This window comes from Erythranthe guttata, chromosome 5 (genome assembly GCF_056151865.1).
Source record: "Erythranthe guttata isolate IM_541 chromosome 5, IM_541, whole genome shotgun sequence".
In the NCBI taxonomy this organism is placed as follows: Eukaryota; Viridiplantae; Streptophyta; class Magnoliopsida; order Lamiales; family Phrymaceae; genus Erythranthe; species Erythranthe guttata.
Window position 1 is genome coordinate 17,045,621 of NC_142537.1, and position 27,110 is coordinate 17,072,730.

A 27,110-nucleotide genomic window follows, 5' to 3' on the forward strand; every position below is an offset into this window, starting at 1 on the left:
AGAATAACAAATGTCTTCATTAATACATTATAGTTAGATATCTATTTTTCACATGCTATTAACCAATTCCTACCATCCCTAGTCAACTAATTAAAAGCGAAAAGAATAGTACATTGATAATAAATAATATAATTCAATAATTAAAAAAAATCATCGTATAAATGGCACATATTTTAGCATAGTATACTAAATAATTTGCAACCTTAATGGTATTTTTGTAAAAAAAATTCTCTCTAATATTATTTAAAAAAACTTTCCTATCTCAATGGTACGATATTTCACTTTCTTTGTTATTTTCCTTTTTTTATTCATGGCAAATTTGTAATAATTTTTTATTTTCCTATAAAAACAGTCAACAACTCAAATCAACCCTAATATGACATCTTTGTACTTTTTTAAAATTTTACGTTTCTCTTCTAGTTATTGACGACGTGTATCCTAATATTTTCTTCAAATACGTCTATTTTCAATGTCACGTATTTAAGTCATTATTTCCTTACTTTTGAAACGTAACCCCGTGCATCGCAGATGCCGTGTAACGCACGGGGATAAATACCCAATTAATAAAAATAGAGGAAACCTAAATGTGACGGAATACAATAAATTAATTATAATTTATTAAATAAAACTATATAAAAAACAATTAATTAGCCAAAAAAAACTTTAAATTAAAGGTTGCCTCCAGTCAAGACAGCATTATGGTCCCATATATAAAATATGTGCTTAAAAAAAACTGAATTATAACACAAACAGTGCTTAGTGCTGTACATATGTTTCGAATTATTGGGCACGCCCGTTTGGCAAATTGAGAAAAGTTGATTAATTATTTCAGTTGATTGATTTGAAAAATGTTGGATTTTGAACTCAATTTAATTTTTCATCCAAACAGCTCCCTGCAAAATAAAAGTGAAAAGACGAAAAGAGAAAGGCTAGAAAATTAATGAGTGTGCATAGTTACTAGTTAGGGTGGGGGTGGATTGGACCTTTAACTCTATCTATATGTATATTAGTATATATATATATATATATATATATATATATATATATATATATATATATATATATATATATATATATATATATATATATGCTTTTCTTACTTACGAAGATCTTACATTACATGTGACAAAATATTAATCTCTCTTTAATTCTAGTGAGAGAAAGTTCAATCCATTATCCCTGCCACGTGTCACGGTGATATTACAATAATAAATAATAATATAAAAGGGGAAAATTATAATTTTGGTCCTCTATATTGACATATTTATGATTTAGTCCTTACAATTGTCATATTTTAGTTCTACATGTAGTGACTTTACAATTTAAGTACTTTTGCCCTTATTTCTTGAATTTTCAATTTTATATATTGGTTAATGATGTAGCTAACAAACTTGTCAATTTTCTATGTGTACCCGCAAAAAAATATAAATTGCTTCTCCGATCAAGTTTATAAAGTTACCCTCTCACAAGATCAAATTCTATGATCAATACTTTTTCATCTTCAATTTGATTTCGGAATAATACTTTTTCATTATGAATTTCGAAAGTTTCCATTTTCTATTGTTTTACAATGAAACTGGACTGGAGTACATATTAGATTTTGAAATAATATGATTTTAATTTCTGAAAGTTTCGATTGTTATTTTTCCCACAAACCTTGCATAATATTAATATTAAATATTATGTTTTTTTTTATATAAATAGGAACTTTGGAAATCGGAAAAAAATACAGTTCCAAATTCTGATATTTTCGGGTCGGAATTGGCTGAATTGGAAAATTCCATTTCGATTTCCATCTCTAAGCCCACCAAAAAAGGGTATATTACGGCCACCTCCCTGGGGTGAAGTCAAATTATTAAAAAAATCCCTCATATTTGGGTAATTACAACCACCCCTCAACTACGAATCTTCTTAAATTTAGTAGAATATTCTAGATTATAATGTAGAATAATCTTCAGTTTGTATTTGTTTGACCCTATTCGAGCTCCACATTTTGAAGCAAGATGATCATAAAATGTGTCTCTTAACTTGTAAATATACAGTAGAACCTCGATAAATTAATCACCCCGCTTTAAGTAATAGTTTCTCTCGGTCCCGACTTGGTGAATTAATAGAATTTTTCTAGTCTCGACAGTATTAATTTATAGAGGTTGAACTGTATATCAGATTGCGGTGCATCAGAAACTGCATTTTTGCACAAACGAGTACAAACTAGATAACAAAGATTATATTGAATATAACACCATAAGGGTGGACGTGTAAGAACATTCATAGGTGAGGGATAATTGCAATTATCCAACTCTGAGGGGTTGTTTCATAATTTGAGCATAACTCAAGGAGTGATTGTAATTGAAACAAAAAAAGGAAGCAAAAAGGTACGATTAGTAGAAACACAAGGTACAACCAAAGAGGCATATAGATACTGATATCCGTTAGATAACGGCGTCCGCCCCCCTCTATAAATACCACACCACAAACATGCCTTTCTCTTTCCTGGTTTCTCTCTCTCTCTCTCTCTCTCTCTCTATATATATATATATATATATATATAATTATATAGTGGTGGTGAAACCAACGAGCAGAGGCAAGAATCAGAAACTTTCCTAGTTGTTGAAGAAAACTATCCGCCGCCGGCACCACAGCATCGGCCGGAGAACATATATATATATGTATTTATATATCTAAAGCATCTTCTAACAAAAAAAAAGGTGCTGCATGCACAATCAGAATATATAGTTTCCACCATTGATGATCTCTGCAAGTTCTGAAGCATCAAAAAGTTGAAGAAAAAACACCTCTAATTCTCACATTCCCAAATCACAGGTAAGAAAATAAAAACACAGCACACACACACACACACACATGTATATATACACACATTTTAAATGTTGCGTATATAGCTTGTTTTCTTGATTTTGTTCTTCTGCTGTGGTTATGAGAGATAGAGAGAGAAAGATCTAGAGAGAGAGAGAGAGAGAGAGAGAGAGAGAGAGAGGTCACTAATCAGTATCCAGTTGTGATAAATTATATTAATGATGAAGAAGATGTACGGATTTATTTTATGTAAGTATTTGTCTGAATATATATACATACTCGACACATATATAATATATATACATACATATATACATACAGCCGTTTCTCATTTAATTTCTCAGTTTTTGCCAACCACATTAATTTATTAATTCCCTGTTTGATGATAATAATTAATGAACATATAGATACATGTATATATATTTGTATATGCATAAAAGATTTCTTGGGCTTTGATTCATCAAGAAGAAGAAAAAAGAAATATGTAATAAATGATTTGTTTCTCTGATGAAGAAAAGTGAAAGGGGAAGTTATCATTGTCTGCGTCTAGGGTTTTATATCATAAATCTTGTCACAATATTTTATTATTTTTTTTTTTCCTGCAGATTCAATATTAATTAACATCTTCTTTTATATATTACAATTTAACCCAACTAATCATTAATATATATTTGTGATTTGATTTAATTTAATTCCATATATCCCACCAAAAAAAAAAAAGAAAAAAGAAAAGGAAAGAACTTTCAATCTTGATTGTCTCATTTTGAAAACTTTTCCTCTTTAGTTGCAAAATACAAAAAAAAAAAAGGTCATTCATCTTGTAACCATATCGAAAAATGGAAGATTCCGATCTAATGGTCTAGATCTTGGATCGACCATGGTCTGATTTATGCTACATTCAGTGAAATATATATCTAAAACTCAGACTATTATATATTCATGCATACATATACACTAAATAATATAAATATAACTTTTTTCTTTTGTAATAATCTAAATGTTTGAAAATGAAATTGCAGGTAAATTAAGAAAATAATAAATATTAAAAAAAAAAATTAAAGTGTAGAAGAAGAAGAAGAATAAAGAAGAGATGTTGACATGTATTACGTGCTCAAAGCAAAGAGTGGAAGATGGTGAAGAAGCTCCCCCACGTGGGACCCCCAACACTAAAGACGCCGTCAAAAGCCTCACTACCCAGGTTCTACCCCCCCCCCCCCCCCCCCCTACCCCACCCCCACATCTCTTTTTGTATCTATCTATATATATAGACATTATATTGAATGATTCTAGTATGTTTTATCCTTTGCTTTTCTCGTGTCAGTTTATTTTTTTTACTTATTCTTGTGAATAACAAAAAAAGAAAAGAAAGAAAAAAAAAAAAAAAAAGCATCTCTCATGCATTCACTACTATGTATGTTTCTTTTCCCACATCCCATGGTGGGGTCCACTTGTTTTCCCGCCCCCCACCCCCCTTTTATGGCCCCCATGAAAAATGAGGGATCTTTTTTTTTTTTTTGTAATGCAGAAGAGAGTGCATGCAGTAATAGCCAATTGCAGCCTTTTCTTTAAATGCAAAGCTCTAAACTTTCTTAGGGGGGCTGCTCACAAATCTTGATCAAAACATTTCTTTTTTAATTTTTTTTTTTTTGGTTTTTGGGTATAATCAGGAGAAATTAACTTATTGTACCATGTTGCAATGGGGGCCTAGTGAGAAAAAAAAAAACAATAAATTGAGCACATTTTTTCACTGTTCATGCTTGTCCTGAAAAATAAAGATTGCTTTTTTAAATTTGAATTTAGAAAAAAAGAAAAGAGAAAAAAAAAAGTGTTCTTGAAATTGAATGTTTTAATGCTGTAATGAGCAGATTAAAGATATGGCATTGAAGGTGTCAGCAGCATCCAAATGCAAGAGTGGTCAAACAGAGAATAGCTTCAAGATAGGGCAAAGATCTTATCCCGAATTCGATTCCGTTTCGTCGGGGGTTCCGTATCCTTACATCCAAACAGGGATCTCAAATTCCACTCCGGCCCGTGATTCTACAAACACGGGCCTTCATCGTGGCCAACGGGCCCCATCTGTCTCGTCTCATTATGGGGATGTGTTGCTGGAAAACGAAGACGAGTCGAAAGAGTGGGTGGCGCAAGTTGAGCCCGGTGTGCAAATTACCTTTTTGTCCCTCCCGCGTGGCGGGAACGATCTTAAACGCATCCGTTTCAGGTATTTCGAAAAAAAATTGTTTTTTTTTTCTTTAATTTTGATGAAGGTGGATGAAATATGAATAAATTACTAATCGGGGGATTTTTATGGGTAATTATTCGAAAGCCGGGATATGTTCGACAAATGGCAAGCTCAAAAATGGTGGGGCGAAAACTTCGACAGAATAATGGAGCTATATAATGTTCAGAAATTCAATCAGCAAGCTCTAAATGCTACTCCTGGCAGATCTGAGGATGGAGTAAGTCTCTTTTCGACTTTCTTGATTGTGCTATTATTCTTCGATCTATATAGATAATCGATAATTATTAATATTCATACCAATTTTTTTTTTTTTTTTTTGATATTATTGAAGAGGGATTCGAGTTACTCTAGGCTAGGATCGGCACTCGAAAGCCCTCGAATGACTCCGTCGTTGAACAGAGAGTGGAGTAGTACTCCAAGGTACAACAACAACAGCAAGCCTTATTATAACGGAGGCAACAATTATTACAACAACAACAACGTGGGAACAAGTGCGTATCCGAACGGTGAAATGTCAACCATGGAAGCATCTAGGCCAACGACTTCTTCTTCGGTTTCGATAAGCAATGCAAGTGATATTGATTCGGAGTGGATTGAAGAAGACGAACCTGGTGTTTTTATTACCATCAGACAACTTGTCGATGGAACTAGAGAGCTCCGTCGTGTCAGATTCAGGTCAAATAAAACAAAAGGATAATAATAAACGAATGTATCGTTCGTTTTATTTATTTGTTTATGGACTGAAAATTGACATTATTTAATTTTTGCAGCCGAGAAAGATTCGGAGAGGTGCACGCGAAGAATTGGTGGGAAACGAATAAGGATAGAATACAAGCTCAATATCTTTGCTAGTAAATCAGATCCAATTATTACAGTGGAAAACTGCATATTTCAAGAAGATTTACTTTAATGTTGTTCTTTCTAACTGTAGAAGTTTCAGTTTGTTTAAAGAACATGCTTTGTTCTAGCTTTACTTTATTCAGTCTAAATACATATACCATGTTTTCTTTTATTCAATCTTATTAGTAAACCGAGATAGTTTTGTTCCATCGTCATTCGTTCACACAAAAAAACACAAATCGAAATTAAAAACCCAAAACCAAAATACAAAACCGAAAACCCGAAAACAAAAGTCGAACCCTAAACCCGAAAACGCGAAAAAGATTCTTGCTGCCAGGTGTAATACGATAACTTTCTTAAAATGGTTTAAGAGAAACCAAACAACTTTTATTAACTCATAGAAATAGAGTAATCCAACAATACAAACAGAAACGGAACACACTAGAAAAGAAAAGGACGATGCTCTTCGATATTGTAACATAAATCTATAAGCCAGGCTCATAAGATCATTTCGCCAAAAACCCAAATAGATAAACCTTAATTTTGTCAAACTGGATCGATTATTACGGTATTTCGTCTCTATCAAACCACCTTCCTGATGTAAGATCTCTGTTCTTGAGGTGGTCCAAGGTAAAAATCCGATTGGTCGTGCCTTCCTCCAGCCTTCATAGACGGCTGCACTGTTGCTAGCACCTTTGCATACAGCGGCCGATCAGCGGCCAATGTCATGTTTGCTAACTTCTCAGCTGCTTCAGAAACTCCACGCGCCTTTCCCACGTAACCAGCTGTTCAAAAATCATTTAAATCAATGATTAAATCTTTGTACAAAAGCAAATAAAAAGAATGGTCTTCCAAAATCGAACATTCTTGTTGGGTATAATTGAAGTTAGATCAAATACAGAAGCTTGAAGCAATTATTTACTTACGTGGACCATTCAATATTCCAGGTGGACGATACTTTTGCTGTAGCTTCACATAGTTTTGGTTTCTATCATTCTTAGTAAAATCCTACACAACAAAAACGGTTGCGTTAAGAACAATTGTCCCCAGAGAAAGACCATCGAATATACAAATCTACAACATATCAAATTAACTGCAGTTTCAACTGTCAACCAACCTGATTATTCATGTCCAACTTTCTTTGCACACCTGTATAGAGAACAGAAATAAGTCAAAATCCGGTGCAATATAAAAAAGTAAACGAAAAAATAACAGATTTATTATTAGATTTTACAGTGAAGGTCCAGCAGATTTAGCAGGCAGTGGCCATAGTATTATCAGACATAAAAAAATAAAAAATATAAAACATATTATACCTGAATTCAACGGTACGAGTGATTTGGCAGAAGGAAACCTATTCATTGGATTTGGGTTCGATAGATTCCCAGGGTATATCCTATCAAATTTTTGCTCCAAAACCCCCCTAGCTCCAACTTCATAACCAGGGGGAGTTTTTGTGACAGCAGCTTTCGAACGCAGAGATGGTGGAACGTAGAAGCAACTCTGGAAGAAAGGATGTTGAAGTGCCTCCATGGCTGTAGGCCTCTTGTACGGGTCCCACGAACACAACGATGTAATAAGATCAACTGCATCATCACTGACACCTGGCATTAGCACTGACAGATTGACTCCAGGAAGTCGAGGGAACTGGTAATTCATAGCACTAGCAAGTTGAAGCCCTTCCGACCATTCCCTCCTCGTTGGGCTGCCAAGTACGCAACATATCTTGTAAATTTCATCCGCCTCACTGCACACCACAAAGTAAAAATAAATAAATAAATCAAGCACTTCAAAGTTGCCATAAAAAGGAACAAACTGAAAACAGTGTATACTGTAGTAAACTTCCATTAAAACCCAATTAAAGAAGAGTAAGCAATCAGGTGAATGGTTATTACCTTGAACCCGGGAATAGAGCACGGAGTGTGAATAGTTCAGCCATTATTGCACCCATTGCCCACATGTCTGAAAGAACAAAACAAAATATTAACATCTGTTGGAAAAGAAACCTGGAAAAAAAGAACTAAGAGCTGATTTCAGATCTACTTACCAACTGGAGGACCATAAATTGGGGACTGAAGGAGTACTTCTGGGGCACGGTACCAGCGTGTAGAGACATATTCAGTAAATGGAGGCTGATCGTCAATCTCACGAGCCAGACCAAAATCAGCAATTTTTATAGTATCTCCAGTCGCTAGCAAGTTCTCTGTTACAAGCACCGTTACAGTGAGATAAATGCTAAAGTTATTGTCGACAAATATTAGCAAAGTAGTTACACTTTCACCTATTAAATGCTAATATTGTTTTATCTTCGTCTTTTAGGGAGATTATTTATTGGACCATCGGTGATCCACTAATATAAGTGGGCTTTCATTAGATATTTTAATCTTATCCTCGTTAATCCTATCTTGGCAACCAAACGAGGTATCAATTGATTATCTTTAACAAAATGTACTACAATCAGACTCAGACTAAAGGGGTGCAACTCAAACTGAAGGGGCATCAGAGATACCAGTCAGCATCGGTTAAAGACAGAAAATAATATCTTAGTTATCATTACAACTGTAAAGCTGGCCTGGATGATAATTCTTCAAAAGTGGAAACATATATGATAACAGATTACATGCAGAGTACATACAAATCATATCAAGAAATTAGACGACATTGTAAAAAATCAGGAGGACTAACCTGGCTTGAGGTCTCGATGGAAATATCCACGCTGGTGTATGTATGCGAGAGCTTGAAATATTTGGAAGCACCAGTTTCTCACTTCCACTTCTGAAAAGAATTTTCCTCTCTCCTTCATAACTTGGTATAGATTGCATTCCTGAAAGTGGAACACAAGTTAGGGATTATATGGAACACAAAAAGTCTTCCAATGCAGCAAACAGAAACTAGGAAACAAAATGCATACCATGTACTCGAAGACAAAGTACAAAACATCGTTTTCTCTGATTACTTCCTTGAGCTTCACAATGTTCGGATGGCTCATTTTCCTCAGCGACTTCACTTCTCTCAAATTTATACATTCTTCCCATGAATAATATTTCTTCTTCATTTTCTTTATTGCAACCTGTCAATGTATACTTGATTAGGTCTAGAAAAGCTTAAATAATTCAAATGGAAGAACTATATAAACAAACAATGCACTTACCACTTCACCGGTCTTCTTACTTAGAGCACGCCACACATTCCCAAACGAACCATTACCGACTTCCTTAATGATTGTAAACCTGCACAGCCCATCATAATCATTGAATCAATTAATAGATAAAATAGCAATATGTTAAAAAATGTTACTGTGAGATTGCAATCATCGTACCTTTCCATCTTTGCGGTTTCAACTGCAGGAACCGCAAAAATAGACGATTATTCAACAAACTCTACTGAAATGTAACACCCGCCAAGTCGACTGTAAATATATACTACTAAACGGTCTGGCTAATTAAGCAAAAATCCACCATCAATTCTCCAAGTCTTCTTAAGTGTAGAAGAGCCTACGGAACTACGATGGACGGGCTTCGAAGCCTTATTTGTATAACATTCCTAATCAAAACATCTTCTACCAAAACGGACCGACAAAACCTAGGCTCAAGAACATGGTCAACCAAAGCTTTCACCGTCAATAAATCAAAACAGAAGTAGATTGACTGCAGTTCTGTTGCCCACTGCCACAATGCACAAGTATGCACTTCTTTTTAATAATCCACAGCTTGAGACCTAAAAATAAAATAAAAATAAAAGGTTACGAATTATGATGCCTTATAATCCTAAAAGCTGAAAACATAAATAATAAGTCAAGAAATAAGAACTATAAATTACCTTGAGATGGATATTGTATCCGCCATGCACTTAACGACAAACGAATTGCACAAGATTAACAGCGTAACCGGATTGACAGCACAAACCAGCTTCCACTATAGATTACGATTATGCAACTCACTTTACAAGTGCACTAAAAAAGATCCACCATTGATTTTTTTTTTTTTTTTGGTTATTTATTTTGAAAGAAATGTGGTTTGTTCACTAAGTCCAATTGACAAAGGAAACAAGAAAATCTCCAAGGATGAGGCACCGCCAGTCAAGAAGCTCCTGGAACGGGAAAATCCGGTGCTGGTGACTATCTGACCAGAGGTAAACTCTCTCCATATCCTAGATAATATTATTCGGTTTTTTAACTCGTAATTTAACACAACCTGATAGCAAAGAGAGAAAGATTTATCAGTAACAAACTCAATCACGAGAGAGAAACAACCAGAAACAAAAATCACAAACAATAAATAGGTTAATTAATCAATCCTAATCAAAATCATCTAATAACACATAAATTTCATCAGAAAATCAGATTCATAACAACTAATTTCACCGCAAAAACTAAATCATGACCGTAGCTATACTCACAACTCAAAAATCCCCAAAAAAATTTAAATTAAAAATTAGGCAATTCACGAAGAACATCAAAACAATTGAATAAAAACTCTGTTTGTACAAACAAAAAAACATCAATCAAAACAATAAAATAAAGATTCGAGCACAAATAATTAAATTAAATCGGAAAAACACATCCAAAAATCCACGAAAATCAATCAAACGGCCGGAAAAAAAACAGATCTAACATCGACGATAGGAAGAAAGAAGAAGCGATACATACCTGAAGGAAAAACGGCATTACCTACGGAGAAGAAACCAGAGATGCCACACTTTCTCTCTCTACACCTCTCTCTCTCTCTCTCTCTCACCTAAATTTTGACTACTACGATATTTTTTTATTTCTTGGGGTTTTGATATGCGCCGCTACCTTTATATATTACTGTTTGACTATGATACGGTAATGATGAAGGGATATTTTTATTACTATTTATATATTTTTTATAAAAGGGTAAAAATAATAATGGGGAATTTTGGCTTTGTACGCAAGAAAAGGGGTCTTGGGGTAAAAAAAGGTAAAATATTAAATTATGACTCTTTTTATTCATTATTTTATTATTTAGGTTGTGAGATAATTATTTATTAATTATTTAGGTTATGAGATAATTTTATGTCACGAGGTATTCTTGTTTCTTTAGGACTCGTTCAGTTATTTATGTTGGATCAGTTTGAATTATATCAGATTGGATTAACTTCTTACTGGCTAGTTAATTATTTAGTTGGTAATATGTTTGCTTTGTTAGATTAATTTTTTTATTAAATTAGCTAAATAAATTATGATTTTTTAAGGATAAAACAATCATTTTCTTATTTAGTCATCCTCTTACAAAATTAATCGCAGGAGAAATATATGCTACTAAATTAATGAAATAGTAGTATATAGTAGTCGTCTTTAGTTATGCAGCCGGTTTTGAATAAGTACGAATCTTTAGTCTATGCATCGGTTTTGAATGAGTACGAATTTTGTCAGTCGAGCATGTTATTAACTCCTATTATTTAGTCAATAGAATCTAATAGCGGTGACCAAACGAACCATTAGGATTGAGATCTTGGTTACCAAGTTAGGAAACTCAATAGTCAATACCTAATAACAAATTTATCAAAGAAAAGCTTAAAAAAGTTGGAAAATATTTGATTTCTATATTTTATACAATTAAATCTCAAAGTTGGCATAAAAAGATGCTGCAATAATGGCAACTAGAAATTGAACTTTGTCACTTGAACTAACTTTTATGTTATTGTTGGTCATGGCCTTCAATTATTTTATTTTTTCTTTTTTTTTTTTTTTTTTGTTATTTTATCATTATTTGTATTTAATGTTATACTTTTTAATGCTATTTAAAATCAGTTGAGGCATACCTCGTAATTTATCTCCATCGATTCTAGGGCAAGGGCCTCGAGATCCGGAAATTAGTTCGACGAAATTGGAAACATGCAAGTTAACAAAAAACGAAAAACATAAAGAAAAAAAAAAGAAAAAAAAAAGAAAAAAAAAAAAAAGAAAAAACATTTTTTTAATAACCTATATACTCATAATAGGGGAAAGATAATGAAAAGAATTGACCAATTTATAGTACAATATAAAAACTAATGATTAGAATGTAATTTAAATGCATTTGTTGTATAATAATATATAGTAGATATCAATACTTTGGGCCGGATAAAATTTGGCACGATTAGGGGTGGAAATCGGATTGAAAATGTCGAGTTCCGTCAATTAAGGTCCAAAAACTTATGATTTTGGAACTCATTTTTTTATTCCAATTTTTTTTGAAAAAAATCAGGTCGGAATCAGAAATTAATATAAGATTTATGGATTTTTCGAATTCTGATCCAAAAATAGTTTCGATTTTTTCTAATCTTATCCTTCCCTCTTTTTTAGAGAACTCTGCAAAATTCCGATAAGTAAGAATCGAATCTCATTTTAATATTCTCAAAATTTTAGAATCATGATCGGATCTCATACTACAGTTCCGAAAAAAATCTTAAATTTTCTGAAATCCATTTTCCGATCCAATTCGTCCGATCTCCACCCCTAGTCATAATCACGAGAGTATCGTAGGTATTGTGGATAGAGAAAAAAGGAATTAAATACAAAATACATGTAAAATTTAATTTCTTTTTCTTCTTTTTGACAATTCATAAAAATTTTAGTTAGGTCATGGCATTTCTTTGTATTAGAATCGAATATACTATATAGTATACATATGCTTTTCACATTACCTTGTTAATAATGGGATTTTGGGATTTTGTGCCGTGTTTGGGCATCTGACAAATGATTAGGCGGAATTGGAAAAGTGGTGTTTCGAACGAAGCTGACTTTTAATTGTTCAATGTGAATTGCCAAACGTGCCGCATCTATTTCTAATAATGGAAGGGGCGGCGCCAGGTTGGGTGGCCTAGGCTAAAAGATTGCACAACCAAAAAAATTGGGGGATAAATTCCTTCATTATTTTATGATTAATTGGTTAATTACACACTTTTTTAAAAATATTATTTTTGGTATTTTGCACCATCCAGATTAAATAGGTATATACTGCATCTTGGAAACTTAAATTATTATTTTTATTGCAAAAAAAAAAAAAAAAAAAAAAAACCACTTTGATAAAATCATTGAAGGTTGTGATTAGGGGAGTAAACGAGCTCGAGCTCACCGATTTTTTGACCTCGAGTTCGAACTCGAGCTTAAGCTCTGCTGATTTTATTATTCCTTTATTGATTTTTTACTTTTTACATAATATGAATATTATATATTTTTCATAATATAAAAAATTTCTGGAATAAAAAACAAAATCGAAATTTATTATTTAATTATGTATATAAATATACTTATTATAAAAGGCTTATAGTGTAAAAAAAAAAAAGAGGAAAAAAATATCTAACAATTGGGCCTAGCCCAATTGTATTGGATATATTTCTCATTTAATTTGGAGCTGTCGAAATGGTATGTTATTTGGGAAAAAAAAGGCCAAGAGGCCCATAAATAAATAAATAAATGATTTGGTTCTAAATTATATATTTGATTTGATATTTTAAATTAATTAAATGTTAATTGGTTTAGCAATTTGTCATTTAATATTTTCAATTTATAAGGGGTTTATTTTTTTTTAAATAATTACAAGTCACATCAATTACTTTTTTCTTCTAACAACTACAACTCAAAGTCCCAATCAGCAACTTTTTGGTCAGGTTTTAATATTTATTTTTATAATGATAAAATAATAAATTGGTGAATATTATACAGCATCTTTTGAAGTAAAAACGCTGCCGGCTTTCTCACGCTTTTAACGAATATTGCTAAGTCTCTGTTTGGATTACGTTTTTTAAAACTAATAATAATAATAATATAATAGTTTGACTAAGAGGGTGTTTGGCTAAGCTTATTTTAAACAACTGATAAGCTCTTACGTTTGATAAGATGTTTTAAGAGTTGATAAGCTGTTACATCTTATTTTTAGGATTAATTTTTAGAGTGTTTGGATAATGAGTTTATTTCCTATTTTTACTCATTAAAAGATCTTAAATAAAAATGTGGGGTATAGGTACTTATTTAAAAAGATCTTATTTGCTCTCTAACAGCTTATTTAAAAAAAAATTAAGATCTTTTTCAAAAAAATTACCCAACACTTTGGAAGAGCTTATAAGCTCTAAAACATCTTATAAATTCTTTTTAACATCTTATAAATTTAGCCAAACACCCTCTAAATTAATGTTTGTGACTAGTCAAACGTTGTCACTAGATGATTCCAACTGCTTGTTTACTTCCAACACAAAACAAAAGCCAATTATTTGGAGTAAAAAAATTATTAAAAAAATAAAAAATCAGTCAAGATAATTTAGTTACCTTTCTTTATGTTTTATTATTATATAATGTCACTATTATTCATATATATATATGTATATATACACACACACACATGGTTTTGAAAAAATCAAAGAAACACGGATGGATTTATTTATTAATACAATGTGATACAATCGTTTATAAATTAATACAGTTGGTACCGATGAAATTATACTAACCTAGCAAAATATTAAATTATCGAATTAATAATTCAACACGTTATCACCTAGTTCTAATTGTATATTAGACATTTTTTTGTGGTTTTAATGGTGGATTAGGTTGTTTGATTTATTTATTTATTTATTTTTAAGTGAAGATGGTGGATTAGGTTACTTACATGATCAAGAAATATTAAATTAATCAAATTATATTGAGTGTGTGTTCCTTTGAATTATTCAATGTTTTTGAGTACCCTAGTTACATACTATAAAGTTTGACTAAGTGAGTCTTTGTATATAATTTATATATATGTGAAAATTCACATATATTTAATTTTTTTTATTAAATTACATAAATTAAAACATACCCCATCCGTACTTATATAAAAGTCGTTTTTCACATTTGCACAAATCTTAAAAAACTCAATAAACATGACTTGATTTTAGGAAAATACTAGTATTGTTAGACTAAAATACCCTTATTTATTAATTAATGCAGATGGAGGGTTGAAAAGTTGATAAGTGAATAATCGAAAAATATGTAATTAATGTAGTGTTGAATATCTAAAGTGACATATAATATGGAACAAAATTTTTTTTTTTTAAATGACAGATATTGTGGAACGGAAGGAGTATTATGTACAAAATATAATTATTACATGTATTCAAATTTACATTTCTAAAATATGATATTGGAATAGAAATACATCATTTTTCTATATAATTTGTTCGAATAATATATTTTTATTTCAAAATATGAAATATATATATTTTGATTTCAAAGACAAAACTTCCAGCATGCTGACGTAGGAGGATGAAAACTTCCACCCAAAAATTTTGATTTCACACAAGCAAAAAGAAAAGACAAATGTAGTAGAACGGAATCTTTTGCAAGAAATATGCTTCTTGATTGCTAAGTTTATAGTATTTATTATTTCCAAGGTGAGCCCACCACCTGTTTGTTAATATGTCCAGGTGAAGGAAAAGAACTGCACTCGAAAGCGAAAGGTGACATGATTTTCAACAAAAAGTTACAAACACTGCTTAATTGCTTATTTATAAAACAAAAATATTCTTCGATCGATTGTCTTGTTAGTCTCTATGCAGTTTTTTTCCGTGCTTCTTACCGCCAGAAATCGTGTACGTTGCGTCCCGTGTAAACAACAAGAGAGCGAATTAGTTACGAAAGCTCTAATCGGTTTTTCGTGCAAGAAGGCGAAGTTTGTTAACGGGATTTAGCTAATTTGGAGAAAATCGGTTTTCTTTTCGAGAGAAAGCTGATTCGTGTTCGTATCTCGTTTCGTTTGAGTTCATTCTTTAGGAAATGGAGGGAAGGAGCTACTCGGAGTTTTACAGAAACACGAGCGAAGAATTGTTCATAAAGACAATGATGGAAAGCTCGATCGGAATGCCAGCTCCAACAATGGAGATGTTAGGGTTCAAGAATCTCGCTCAGAATCTTCGAGCCGACAGCGAAGAACTCTTCAAAAGCTGGCTCACAAACGGCGAGGCAAGCAAAAAAAATTCATCATCTTGTATCGAATTTTTGCATCAATTTTTGCATTTTATATAAATTAATAACTTTTTTCTATTTTTCTTTTTTTCGGTTTCAGAATAACGGTGGTCATTCGACAGTCATAGGACATCGTCCTCGACAAGCATCGAGAAGGTAATAACTATTATATTCATCCAACATGATTAATTATTTTGTTCGTACGATCATCAATTTAACGGCATTTCGTGTAAAAAAAAACAAAAACAGGATCTCAACTGAACTGGCAAGTTTAGCTAATCAAACTGGAGTTGCACTAAAGAAAAAAACAAACGACGACTTTATATTTCCACAAACTACCCCTACGGCTGTTGATTCTTCGAATGATCTCGTTTCAACCAGGTTCTTTTTATTTACTTATTTTTCGTCGAAGCACCGATTAATTGAACAAATCTATTGATTCTATTGCATCAAGTACTTATTCGTTTTTCATTTTCGATTCGATAATTGTGGGATTTTTTTTCTCTCTATCAGGACTGTAGGTGAAAACGGGTTGCAGGGTAGTAATCGATTTTTGGCAAAGGTATAAGAATTAAAAAACAAAAAAAAATAAAATCATTTTAAGTCGAGCATTTCGTACGGAAACTAATAGTTAAACTTACATGCAGGCCTGGTTTCACAGCTCTCACCCCATGACTAGGAGTCGATCCTCCGAGTTAAGGTACCACTCGAACGATCAATTTTCTATAGTCGATCTAATAAACGTGGCGTATTTTTATTTTTTAAATTTGGATAGCAATTAATTGTATTCAATATCTTGAAGGAAGAAATATGTTGCTATGCAAAACTCACAAACACCAATAGGAATCGAGGCAATGCACGAAGCGTCTGAAAATGGCATCGTCAACAATTTCAGACATGAACCCGTAAATCCAAACGGTTTCATTAATAATAATACTAATATTTCGTTATACGATAGCGCATTTATGTCGCCATCGAATTCGTCTTCATCTGCATTTACTGATCCACAAATCGGGAGTATGGACAAGATTTCGTCTGTAGTGAGCATGTTGAAGGGCACCCTAGAGCGAAAGAAGCTCGTAAATAACCAAGCTATCGAGAACACTTGTTTCGATAATTACTACAATAATAATAATAATAACCATGGCGATCAAGAAATTCATGCGTACGAAAACGGGGGGAATTTTCAAGATTTATCCACACTCGGAGTTTTACAAACGATTGAAGAGTCGTTATTGGAAGGTATTATTGTGGGCCCCACTCAGATGAACACAATATCACGGGAGCCGTCTCAGAGCGAATCTTCGGCACAAGCTTTGAGTGTTTGCGAGAGCTCGATGAATCAAATGGGAGGTGGTGGGACCGAAGATTATTCTAGAACTAAAGGTACGATAAATAACATTATTATTCAACTCTTTTCGTTACATAAATCAAGACTACGTTTTCTCGAATAATAAAGTTTTTTGCCTTTCTGTATGGGATTCAGATTATAGAGAACGTACGTACGATAATTCGATCGAAGATCAAAAGGTATAACTTCTGAACTACATTTTAAAATCAGTAGTTTCGAAGGTATATTCTTTTTTAGTCCTTACCGATTCCAAATTTATCTTGCAGAAAGGTGGTTTAATTCGTTATGGATCGGTTACGTCAGCTGGTTCGGGTAAATAATAAAATCATTTCATATGACTCGTTTTCGAATTGTTAAGAGAAAAACTGAGACTCGGAATTTATCTGAATACACCTTAAATCTGTTAAAAAAAATTGCTGATTAGGTCATTTTGTGCAGTTGAAAGAGGAGATCCGACGAAAAAACGTCGCGTGGAGCGATCACGAAAGTATGTATTTTTATCTTTTTATGACATGATCATTACATACATGTCCTTCTGTTTTCTTGTTAGCCTTAATTATGTACTGATATTTGTGAGTATATATATATATATATATATATATATATATATATATATATATATATATATATATATATGAAGGATGGCAGAAGCAAAGGGAAGAAGTTCAACACCAAAACTGCCTTCAGATATGCAGTCTGTATTGAAGAGATGTGAGAATCTTGAGAAGGAAGTTCGTTCCCTTAAACTTAACTTGTCCTTTATGAACAGGTAAACTGGATTCCAATTCCGATTCCGATTCCGATCCGATTTTAGTTTTCGATTTAAAAAAAAGAAAAATATCCAAGAATCACATTTATAACATCAATCTAATTATGTATTTTATAATGGGTGTTCATTATTTTCTTCGAATTATACTGATTGCCAAAGGGAAAAAAAATGATTTTGGAACGAGTTTTTCTATTTCGATTTTAGAATCTCCGAAGTTCCAATTATTTCGGAACCAGTTTTTCACTTCCGAAAAACAAAAATGAAAATTACCAAAAGCGCGTATTTTACAGTAACAGTAATCCTTCTTTATTTTTTTTCTCTAACAAAAACTGTTTTCTTAATAAATGTCAGAAAGGATTCGGAGCAGACTAAGCAAATCGAAGAGCTACAGAAGCAGAATCAGGATTTGGGAGACGAAAAGGAACGATTACTCGAAGAAATCGAGAGGATAATTGCAGAAACCGGGAAGATGTGACTAATTTTTTATTTAGCAACTCTCTCTTAAGTTCTAACATTATAGTTTTCGATAAATAAAAACATCGACTGTTAGTTCGTGTGCATGTGAAACGTATAAATACTCAAAACTGCAGTTTTCTTATATATATACAAAAAATAATAATCGAAAGATCTAAACGAAATTACCGGTACTATAAACTATAATCACACAAAAGTATTACAAGTTAAATCTGTACAACACATTCGATCCTCGTACAACAAGCTAACAAAAACTATTTATACCGGTAGAAAAAAAATGTTTACATTATTTCGTCAATAGTAGCACTACTGGAAAATTGAGTGCCTCCTAATTAATCGTAAAAAGAAACTATAATATTTTCGAATTAGAGGCCGAGCCTTTTAACATATTGAATGGTGACCCAACTCATACACGAGAAATACAAAGCAAAAAAACAAGCTCGTTTTAGTAGAACAGTACTTGGATATGGAGTCGACATCCAAGATGCAACGAGTCTACGAATGAAGGCTAAAAACGGGTGTAAAAGTCCGACAAAGGCAATAGAGAATAAGGATGTAAGAAAGCCGGTTATTAGTCCAGCTATTACATCCCATCTCCATTGATTTATCGAATCCCAATTGTAAAACCACGACTTCAATATCCTTATAAACCTGTCAGGACAAAAGCATTTTAATATAAATAAATAGGGTGAACTACGAATACTCCATGAGGTAAGACTAAATAACTTACAAACCCCTAGAGTATTGGTAATTACAAATACCCCTAAAACTAACAGCACGTTATAAACCCTAACGGAATGAATGAATTGTCTAAATTACCCTTTTATATACAAACTATGGGTACCCCTGAGGTAAGACAAAATATTACATTTACCCAATAGATTTGGAAATTCAGAACGAATATTCCATGAAATTTTCAAGATTCCGTTACTTGTAACTCCGTAAGGGTGTAACTGTAAGACGGAGAAATAGCGCAGGGTGTATTTGTAATTACCAATACCACATGGGTATCCTTAATTTACACAATTAAATATTACAAAAATGATGGAACCAAAACAAAACAAGTGCACAGTAAAATTTCATGATCAGAAAATTAAAAGGGAAAAGAAAAAAGATGGTTACGGAATACTTACAAGATGGAATATCTTTTAAGCATCTCGACAGTAGAAGGTTCCTCTGCTTGACAGTTAAATAAACCTTTGTGATTTATGTTCACTTTGGAAATGCCAAGTGTGTACCAGCACTCGTACGTTCCGTTTACCTGAATAAGCAAAGCACAACAACATGTATGAAGTAAAATCAAAGATATGATTTTATTTTATTTTTTAAAATTAGATGAATTAGTGAATTAATCAATACCGACCTTAAATTTATCTTTGGTCAACCATGCAGTACCGAAACTGGGTCTACAGTCATCTGGAAGGGCTTCGTTAGGAGCCTCGGCTAATGCAAACCTTGCCTGCCCTGAATGGTCTGTGTATTCAACCTGCGAATTGAAACGAAAGCTTCATGTACAACGCAAAACGTAGAGAGACGTACGAGGAAACAAATGATATGAGACACACCAAAATAGAAAAGTCTGCACTATTTTGTATCCATTGAACTAGCACCATTCAAAGAGGAAAAACGATATTGAGAGATAAAATCCGTCTCTATACATAAATAAATTAACAGTATTTATGTTCAAAAGAGAATCTTTTGTTCTTCGATTTTTAAAGGAAAAAACAAAGAAGAAGAAGCATACAGATCTCTCACCTCATCAGATTGGGAGGCAAAGAAAGGTATATATGCACTTGATTACAACTAAGGTATTTTTCAAATAAAACAGAGCATTTAAATTCGTACAAATTAATATTTCCACACGGGCTATAAAGAATCTTCCGCATGCAGTCATTGAGACGCTAGTCGAGGAAGCATATATCAAATATGAATTAAAAAAACAGTACTCAGGAAGGTTTAACGAAAAGAAGGAAAGTTTGTTAAAAGCCAGCTCCTAACTATAGGAAGGGATACCGTCGTAGAAGCAAAGGGATTCAGATTATGAATAGGCTAAGAATTTATCTCACACAATTTCAGAGAAAAAACAGTTCAATGACGAAAGAAGTAAATAAATCACCTTAAACACGGAAGCCCAATAGTAGTCATAATGGCATCGATATTTTTTACGCTCAAATGGATAAAACACATACTTGGCTTTGTAATTTAGCAGCCCTAATTCACAAACCTTAGATGACCTCAGATCAACACCTGCAAGCCAAGACCGAACAGAATCAGACAGGTTTACATAATTCATGATAGAGGTGACTATCGGATGACAAATATGAATATAGACAAAAAGCAATGGATTAGGAAGTGTTCTGCATACACAGCAGCACAGATGGTAAAATTTGCTCTATCTCTGACCAAATGTTTGAATTATATATAATATCAAACTTGCAGCATGAAATTGCAAATACTCAAATATCGTCAAACCTGGCTTCAAAATTGAGATCACAATTAAAAATGAGTTGAAGTGGTATACAACAATACTGCTCAAAGATGATTTCTGAAAAGGAGCACATAAGGTTTCTACACATAACTTAATGACAAGGGATACAAAGTTGTAATAACATAGGACGAATGCACATTCTTGTTCGATGTAAGTACATTTTCAGTCAAAAAGTTCTAATTCTGCATAATCTTGAGTGTAAATTACGGCCACCCCCGAGTTAATGTCAAATTACGAACCCCCCCCCCCCCCCCCCCCCCCCTCCCCTCATGTTTTGGTAATTACAACCACCCCTCAACTATGAATTTTCTTACACGTCCACCCATTCGAGCTCCACATTTTGATACAAGATGATCATAAGATGTGTTTCTTAGCTTGTAAATATCAGATTGTGGTGCATCAAAAACTGCATTTTTGCACAAAACGAGTACAAACTAGAGAATATTCCGCATTGTTGAATTTGACACCATAAGGTTGGTTGTAGTAATTACCCAAACATGAGGAGTTTTTTCGTAATTAACCTTATCTCGGGGAGTGGCCGTAAGTTACCCTAATCTTGATGCTTGAGGAAGTAAGAAAAATAGAGCTCTAGTACAAAGCAAATCAAATGACTTACAATCTTGTCCAAGAAAGCAAGAACAATTATCACCTCAAACTGACACACTCAATATCAGTTCTACATTCAGTTCGTTTATTTTCTCACACAATGAAACAAGCTGTGATTCAAATCTCTCCATAACACCTACATTCTTTTCCCCATCGATGGTATCATCGTGGAATCCATTGAACAAAGTTGAACATTCCGGTGCTTGAAACAAGTTTAAAAGGTACTCACAATTAGGAAACCGATTGATAGGAATTTACATACATCTATACTAAGCACACCGTAATCTTCACTGGTATCCACTTAAATTACAACTTTCCCCAAATGTAGCATATGTATGTATCCAGTTAATCTTCACTTTCTCCAGTTAAATTAATAGGAATTTACATCTACTACACTAAGCTGAAATTTGCTGAATTTTGTTTCCAACTCATATTCACACTGACCTAGAAAACAATAGAATACCAGTAAACGCCAATCTGTTGATTAACGAAGCGGAATGTAATCTGAATAAGGGGGAAGAAAAAAAAACTTACTGCTGGAAACTATTTTGCAGCGCGAGTGTACAGAAATCGGGCTCCAAATGGATAAATTTCCAATCAAAACAGCTAGATACAGCACGGAAAACGAGAAGAGAGAGAAGACCGAGAGAGAGAACGCGACGGAGAAGAGCGAACGGAAAAGTATGCGGCGGCGGCGACTGGCTTCATCGCTCGTGTCATTAATCTGATCTTCCTCATTGACCTCCGGCGAATCCATGGGGAATTTTTGTGTTTTTTCCCGTGCGAGGGTAGTACAGTAATTTCACTTCCCTATCCCCCGTCACCGGCGATTACATCCGGTGATCGGAGTTTCCATGTGGAGAATGGGAATTTATTTCCCGTTATTTATTTTCTGTTCTGCGTGTGTTTGTGTTTTTGTGTGTGTTGAAGTGTGTGTGAGAGAGAGAGAGAGAGAGAGGAGAGAGAGAAGACAAGGGGAGGGATAATCTTGGCAAAAACAATTCAACATCTACCTAGTCAATTCTTTTTATTTATTTTTATTTTTTATTAATGTAGGCTTAAATGTTTGTTTTGTTCTTTAAAGATTTTATATTATCTCAAATTTAAATCCAAAAATGTAGAAGAAGAAACAAAGTGAAGGTAGTTACAAATTAAATTAATGCAACTTTTTTAATGATAAATTACGGTAACAGATAAGGTCAAATTACGAAAAAATTAATTACAACCAACTTCCTCAACCACTTCTTACATGTCCATCCTTACGGTGTCAAATTTAATGAAATCTTCTAAATTATGAGTAATATTTTCCATTTTGCACCCATTTTACCACATTCAAGCTCCACATTTAAAAACAAGATGATCATAAGATGTATCTCCTGACTTATAAATATCAGACCGTGATGCATCAAAAACTATAATTTGACACAAATAAAAATGAACATATAAGAAGATTCATAATTATGAGTCGTTGCAATTACCCAAAATAGTCTAGACTGTAATTTACCCCTTTTTTTTAATTACATTTGATAATGAGAAATGAATATAAAAGGGTGTTTTTTGTTTAATTTTAATCATAAAAAATATAGTGTTTGTTCCTTTCTGTTGACTTTTCTTTTCACATACAGCAGTCAACATAAAAACATAAACCACCTCTCTGCATACCAATATTTAAAGATCGATTTATACTACACCACCAGAGGCAAACAACAACTAACAACTGAGTCAACCCAGATCACAAGTTTCTGCTGCATCATTTCTAAAAGTAATTACTTCTACAACAAATATCCCCATTTTTTAATAACAAGCTCCGAACGAGCTTTTCGTGTTTCTTGTAATGATAAAATGCGCAATAACAGTAACATAGTATATTACAGGCAAACAATCAAGAATTTCACCCCTAGGCATTTGCCTGAATTTAACACGAATCCCCTAACATTACCAGATGAGAAAAAATCGGATAATGGAATCCTGCAGTGATGTTCTTGCCACAACTGGAACTGGAAATCTTCTTACAGCAAATGCAAACGGTAATAAAACTCGGAACTGTTTCCCGACATAGAAAAATCAATCCAAATTGAGTTGCCCTCTTCATCTGGAAAACAATATCAACAGTGCTTAACAATTGCAGCAGTTTCTTTCTGTACTAAACTCGACACACAAGATATAGAATAAAGGAACTATGAAATCAAGAAAGTTAAGTGTACCTGTAATAACTCTTAAACAACTAATAAATCTCGTCATCAGGGATTTCTGGAGTCAAAAACTTTCTGGGGTCTTTGCTAATCTCCTCGTAATTGAAATTAGACGCCTTAACCCTATCAGGAACGGGCATAAGTGGGATAATGCTATCTCCGTCAATGACTCCATCGATTATGCCGTACTCAACTGCTTCAATAGGGGACATATAGCGATCTCTATCAATATCTTTCTCGACTTGTTCGATTGATCGGCCAGTGAAACCAGCTATAATGCTTGTGATATTCTTCTTGTTATGCATAACTTCCTTAGCTTGAATTTCGACGTCTATGGCTTGCCCACTAGCACCTCCAAGGGGTTGATGTATCATTATTCGTGTGTTAGGCATGGCAAAGCGTTTGCCTTTAGTACCGCCACCGAGTATGATTGAAGCTGTTGATGCAGAAATGCCTAGTGCGATTGTGGAGACATCGGCTCTTATTAGACGTACCACATCAAAGATGGCCATTGTCGCACTAATAAGAAAGAAAATAAAAATAAAAATCATGGAAAGGCAATCTTAGACGGTAAAGTAAGATAACAAAACTAATGGAGAACTCAGTCACGGGTCACCAGATTGCAAATATTGAAAGAAGAAGGCATAAGGAAGACTAAAGTGTAGAACTCTTGTCAAGTTATCTGCTAACAATTTGTGAAAGATATAAACTGTCATGAATTAAGAAACTATAGTGATGTGCAGTCTTGGTGTCTAAATTTTTTTTTTCTAAAGAAGGAAAGAAAACTCTGCACAAGCCAAACCCTTTCGCACTTGCGATAAAAAAATTCTATTTTAAATCTTACAAACAACTAGTCCATTGTATTTCCGACGAGGTATTAAAACTGTAGCAACCAAATCGGCCCAGGAATCCCTGACGGTTCAAATTTCTGATATTGGCTCACATATACGAGATATGCTTGCAACCGTATAGTCACGTCGAATGAAATTTTGATTCTTGGACAATTAGGAACTATTTATAACTAATAGCCCATCCATGTGTTACTTATGCAATTCTTGCTTCCTTAATGACACATCAGATAGAAAGTCGCGGAGCATGATGCGTGATTAAGGGGAAGAAAGAAAGATCGTCGCACACTATCTATCCCACATACTTTCTTAAGGCACCAAGTAATCCCTGCATCCGCCTTTTTGCATGCAAGAATGTATCTCACAGATTAATCAATATAGGATTAGTCAATGTCCTCTTGATTCAGGAACATGATATTGATATTCTGCAGGATAACAGTCCGCGACGAAGAAACCAAAATTACTTCCGTTTGCTTCACGTGCGGATCACTAGTAAAGAAGATATTGTGCAAGATCTCGAATTACACCGTCTTCAGCAACATTATATCTTAGTGTCAAGAAGCTAATGCACCAAAGGAAGGCACAAATTGTACTTTCATACTGTCAAAACCTAGCTTCCAATTCATGCCCTAAATTGTTATTCTCGATAGCAATATTTATAAATAACCAAATTACCACCCAATAATCGAGCAATATCAGTGTAAAGCAAAAAAAAAATGATTTACTTTAACCAATCAATATATAGCAAATTGGCATACCAGAAATCAAAAAAACCCTAAATGAAAAATAAAATCCCAAATTACTTTCAAATGGGGAATGAACACACCTGAGTGAGCCACCGGGGGAATTGACGAAGAGGCGAATATCCTTCTTAGGATCCTGTGCATCCAACAAGATCAGCTGACTGATGATAGCGTCGGCGACAAAATCATCAATTTGGTTCCCCAGGAAGACAATTCTCTCTCTGAGCAACAGCCCCATGGCATCGGTGTCCGCGCCGCGCGTGGCGGTGGGGGGGGCCTGCTCCGCGGAGGGGGAGAGGTGGAAGAGGAGGGATTCCGGGGAAGTGAGGGTTTGGTGGTGGAAGGAAGAGAGGGAGGAGCATTTGAGGGGTGAGTTGAGGGGCTTCTGTGTATGGAAGGAGAGAGCGGCGGGAGGCGGAGCTTGGAGGAGGGAGGGGCGGCGGAGGGAGGGGAGTGAGTGGTGGTGGTGGGCGAGCGGCGTGGAGAAGGTGAGAGAGTCCATGGCAATTTGACTGGTAACACTGTGCAAGTGTGTGTGTGTGTGTGTGTGAGAGAGAGAGAGGGAGAGGAGGAAGATGAGGTGAGATGGATAAAAGGAGTTGGATTATTTTTAGAAATTAGAAATGCAATCCATTATGCATTTGGGCTTTTTGTGAAAGATAAATGAAAGCCTTGTTAAAAGCACTATTTGTCTCGTATATTTTTTCGGGTTTTGAATTTTATACTGAGACGGATTCGATTGCCCTAAACTCCATATAGTAAGAATTTTATACTGTGTTCGGACTCAATTCTCACCTTGGTATAATTTTATAAGAATTTGTCATTAGCCGCACGTGGAATAGACATAGACGATGAATGTGACTATATTCGATTCAATGTCAGAATCAAAGGCGGAAAGTCTGCAACATGATATGGATTGGAAAAAAGACCAATTTACGGCAGAATTAGGAGCGGCCACACCAGCATGCTCTCTCCATTGAGCTGACCCATATCGCAAACAAGCACAACTGAAGTAGACACACCACTCTCTCGTATGATCTGATCAAAGGCATAACGGGGGTCCACTATCCCATCCCTACAACATGTATAAATACAGTCTTGAAACACAACGGAACGACGACCCTCCTTGGTATTTCTAATACATATACCCTTATTATATGTCTCTAAATACACTTATATTGTGTCTCCACGATTATAACTTACTTAACCATCGGAGTGCTAACTGGGAAAAACAACCCAACACTCAATTTTGTAGGTCTTTTCAGAAAATGTGTACTTCTTCTTATATGAACTTTTTTTCACTTCAGGCTCATTCTACTTCTTCATTTTGTGATAGAGTCATTTATGCTACATCATATACCAAGCTCAAATACATTTTATACCTCTAATATATTTGGACCATGAAAAAAGAAACCAAAAAAAATTAGATTCTTTAAATTCATAGAATATCCTGATTCTACTTGATATAATATATAAATTTCATGCATATGCTCTATTGTATGAAATGTTATGCAACATTCAAATAAAAAACTGAAAATTATAAATTGCTTACAATAACACTCTTTTTTGTAGGTGAGTGGATGTAAAGAAATTACAAAGTTTATGGGTCTTGAAGTAATATCGAAAACACGTGGGGAATTTTTGTAAACTGACTATAACACAGGGAGGTGGTTGTGATTTATATCATAAAAAAAGTGATAATTAGGTTTTTTTTAATGAACCACGGCCGAATATTTCCGTAAATGGGCTTTTCAAATAAGCCCATTATACCCCCACTCCTCATCTATTTATATCACCCTCAAATAA

General features: G+C 33.8%; 5 protein-coding genes across 6 annotated transcripts; 2 read left to right on the forward strand and 3 right to left on the reverse strand.

Annotated features, from left to right (window-relative positions):
* The first annotated feature begins 2,573 nt into the window (after window positions 1-2,573).
* On the forward strand, window positions 2,574-6,084 carry LOC105967095 (protein Brevis radix-like 1). The gene is made up of 6 exons (XM_088817864.1): window positions 2,574-2,823; window positions 3,834-4,012; window positions 4,680-5,032; window positions 5,138-5,270; window positions 5,385-5,728; window positions 5,824-6,084. The coding sequence occupies exons 2-6, from the start codon at window positions 3,905-3,907 to the stop codon at window positions 5,903-5,905; spliced, it is 1,020 nt and encodes a 339-aa protein (XP_088673990.1). The 5' UTR covers window positions 2,574-2,823; window positions 3,834-3,904; the 3' UTR covers window positions 5,906-6,084.
* A 161-nt stretch (window positions 6,085-6,245) lies between these two features.
* LOC105966978 (cyclin-dependent kinase F-4-like) lies at window positions 6,246-10,771 on the reverse strand. Its single transcript, XM_088817863.1, has 12 exons — window positions 10,542-10,771; window positions 9,713-10,086; window positions 9,213-9,610; window positions 9,045-9,123; window positions 8,805-8,963; window positions 8,579-8,717; window positions 7,941-8,096; window positions 7,789-7,855; window positions 7,210-7,640; window positions 7,011-7,042; window positions 6,820-6,901; window positions 6,246-6,678 (listed from the first exon to the last, which is right to left on the reverse strand). Exons 3-12 carry the CDS (start codon window positions 9,218-9,220, stop codon window positions 6,476-6,478), a joined length of 1,356 nt encoding a protein of 451 aa, XP_088673989.1. The 5' UTR covers window positions 9,221-9,610; window positions 9,713-10,086; window positions 10,542-10,771; the 3' UTR covers window positions 6,246-6,475.
* A 4,300-nt stretch (window positions 10,772-15,071) lies between these two features.
* Window positions 15,072-18,600, forward strand: LOC105966979 (protein CYCLOPS-like). Of its 2 annotated transcripts, XM_088817866.1 has the most exons (12): window positions 15,072-15,328; window positions 15,417-15,830; window positions 15,934-15,989; window positions 16,083-16,214; window positions 16,347-16,395; window positions 16,481-16,533; window positions 16,636-17,219; window positions 17,320-17,363; window positions 17,451-17,496; window positions 17,623-17,671; window positions 17,825-17,953; window positions 18,305-18,600. In XM_088817866.1, exons 2-12 carry the CDS (start codon window positions 15,645-15,647, stop codon window positions 18,426-18,428), a joined length of 1,452 nt encoding a protein of 483 aa, XP_088673992.1. In that variant the 5' UTR covers window positions 15,072-15,328; window positions 15,417-15,644; the 3' UTR covers window positions 18,429-18,600. The 2 variants fall into 2 exon arrangements, with proteins under 2 accessions (XP_088673992.1, XP_088673991.1); XM_088817865.1 differs by having other exon boundaries at window positions 15,072-15,830.
* LOC105967227 (exopolysaccharide production negative regulator) lies at window positions 18,583-22,546 on the reverse strand. The gene is made up of 5 exons (XM_012991824.2): window positions 22,056-22,546; window positions 20,544-20,674; window positions 19,791-19,913; window positions 19,561-19,688; window positions 18,583-19,078 (listed from the first exon to the last, which is right to left on the reverse strand). Exons 1-5 carry the CDS (start codon window positions 22,276-22,278, stop codon window positions 18,793-18,795), a joined length of 891 nt encoding a protein of 296 aa, XP_012847278.1. The 5' UTR covers window positions 22,279-22,546; the 3' UTR covers window positions 18,583-18,792.
* Window positions 22,547-23,251: 705 nt separating this feature from the next.
* CLPP4 (CLP protease P4) lies at window positions 23,252-25,965 on the reverse strand. Its single transcript, XM_012991742.2, has 3 exons — window positions 25,388-25,965; window positions 23,726-24,232; window positions 23,252-23,613 (listed from the first exon to the last, which is right to left on the reverse strand). Exons 1-2 carry the CDS (start codon window positions 25,804-25,806, stop codon window positions 23,746-23,748), a joined length of 906 nt encoding a protein of 301 aa, XP_012847196.2. The 5' UTR covers window positions 25,807-25,965; the 3' UTR covers window positions 23,252-23,613; window positions 23,726-23,745.
* Between the last annotated feature and the right edge of the window lie 1,145 nt (window positions 25,966-27,110).

What these genes read in the sequence shown, in the direction of transcription:
- CLPP4 (XM_012991742.2), bottom strand. Translation starts at nt 25,806, where the DNA reads ATGGACTCTCTCACCTTCTCCACGCCGCTCGCCCACCACCACCACTCA. An exon ending in TCCCCCGGTGGCTCACTCAG is followed by an intron (nt 24,233 to 25,387) that starts GTGTGTTCATTC and finishes CTTTCTTATTAG; the next exon opens with TGCGACAATGGCCATCTTTG.
- LOC105966979 (XM_088817865.1), top strand. Translation starts at nt 15,645, where the DNA reads ATGGAGGGAAGGAGCTACTCGGAGTTTTACAGAAACACGAGCGAAGAA. An exon ending in GCTGGCTCACAAACGGCGAG is followed by an intron (nt 15,831 to 15,933) that starts GCAAGCAAAAAA and finishes TTTCGGTTTCAG; the next exon opens with AATAACGGTGGTCATTCGAC. An exon ending in AGTCGATCCTCCGAGTTAAG is followed by an intron (nt 16,534 to 16,635) that starts GTACCACTCGAA and finishes AATATCTTGAAG; the next exon opens with GAAGAAATATGTTGCTATGC.
- LOC105967095 (XM_088817864.1), top strand. Translation starts at nt 3,905, where the DNA reads ATGTTGACATGTATTACGTGCTCAAAGCAAAGAGTGGAAGATGGTGAA. An exon ending in TCAAAAGCCTCACTACCCAG is followed by an intron (nt 4,013 to 4,679) that starts GTTCTACCCCCC and finishes TGTAATGAGCAG; the next exon opens with ATTAAAGATATGGCATTGAA. An exon ending in CTCCGTCGTGTCAGATTCAG is followed by an intron (nt 5,729 to 5,823) that starts GTCAAATAAAAC and finishes TAATTTTTGCAG; the next exon opens with CCGAGAAAGATTCGGAGAGG.
- LOC105967227 (XM_012991824.2), bottom strand. Translation starts at nt 22,278, where the DNA reads ATGGATTCGCCGGAGGTCAATGAGGAAGATCAGATTAATGACACGAGC. An exon ending in CTGCAAAATAGTTTCCAGCA is followed by an intron (nt 20,675 to 22,055) that starts GTAAGTTTTTTT and finishes CTTGGCTTGCAG; the next exon opens with GTGTTGATCTGAGGTCATCT. An exon ending in TGACCAAAGATAAATTTAAG is followed by an intron (nt 19,689 to 19,790) that starts GTCGGTATTGAT and finishes TTGCTTATTCAG; the next exon opens with GTAAACGGAACGTACGAGTG.
- LOC105966978 (XM_088817863.1), bottom strand. An exon ending in ACTTTGTCTTCGAGTACATG is followed by an intron (nt 8,718 to 8,804) that starts GTATGCATTTTG and finishes TTCCACTTTCAG; the next exon opens with GAATGCAATCTATACCAAGT. An exon ending in AGTTGGACATGAATAATCAG is followed by an intron (nt 6,902 to 7,010) that starts GTTGGTTGACAG and finishes TTTGTTGTGTAG; the next exon opens with GATTTTACTAAGAATGATAG.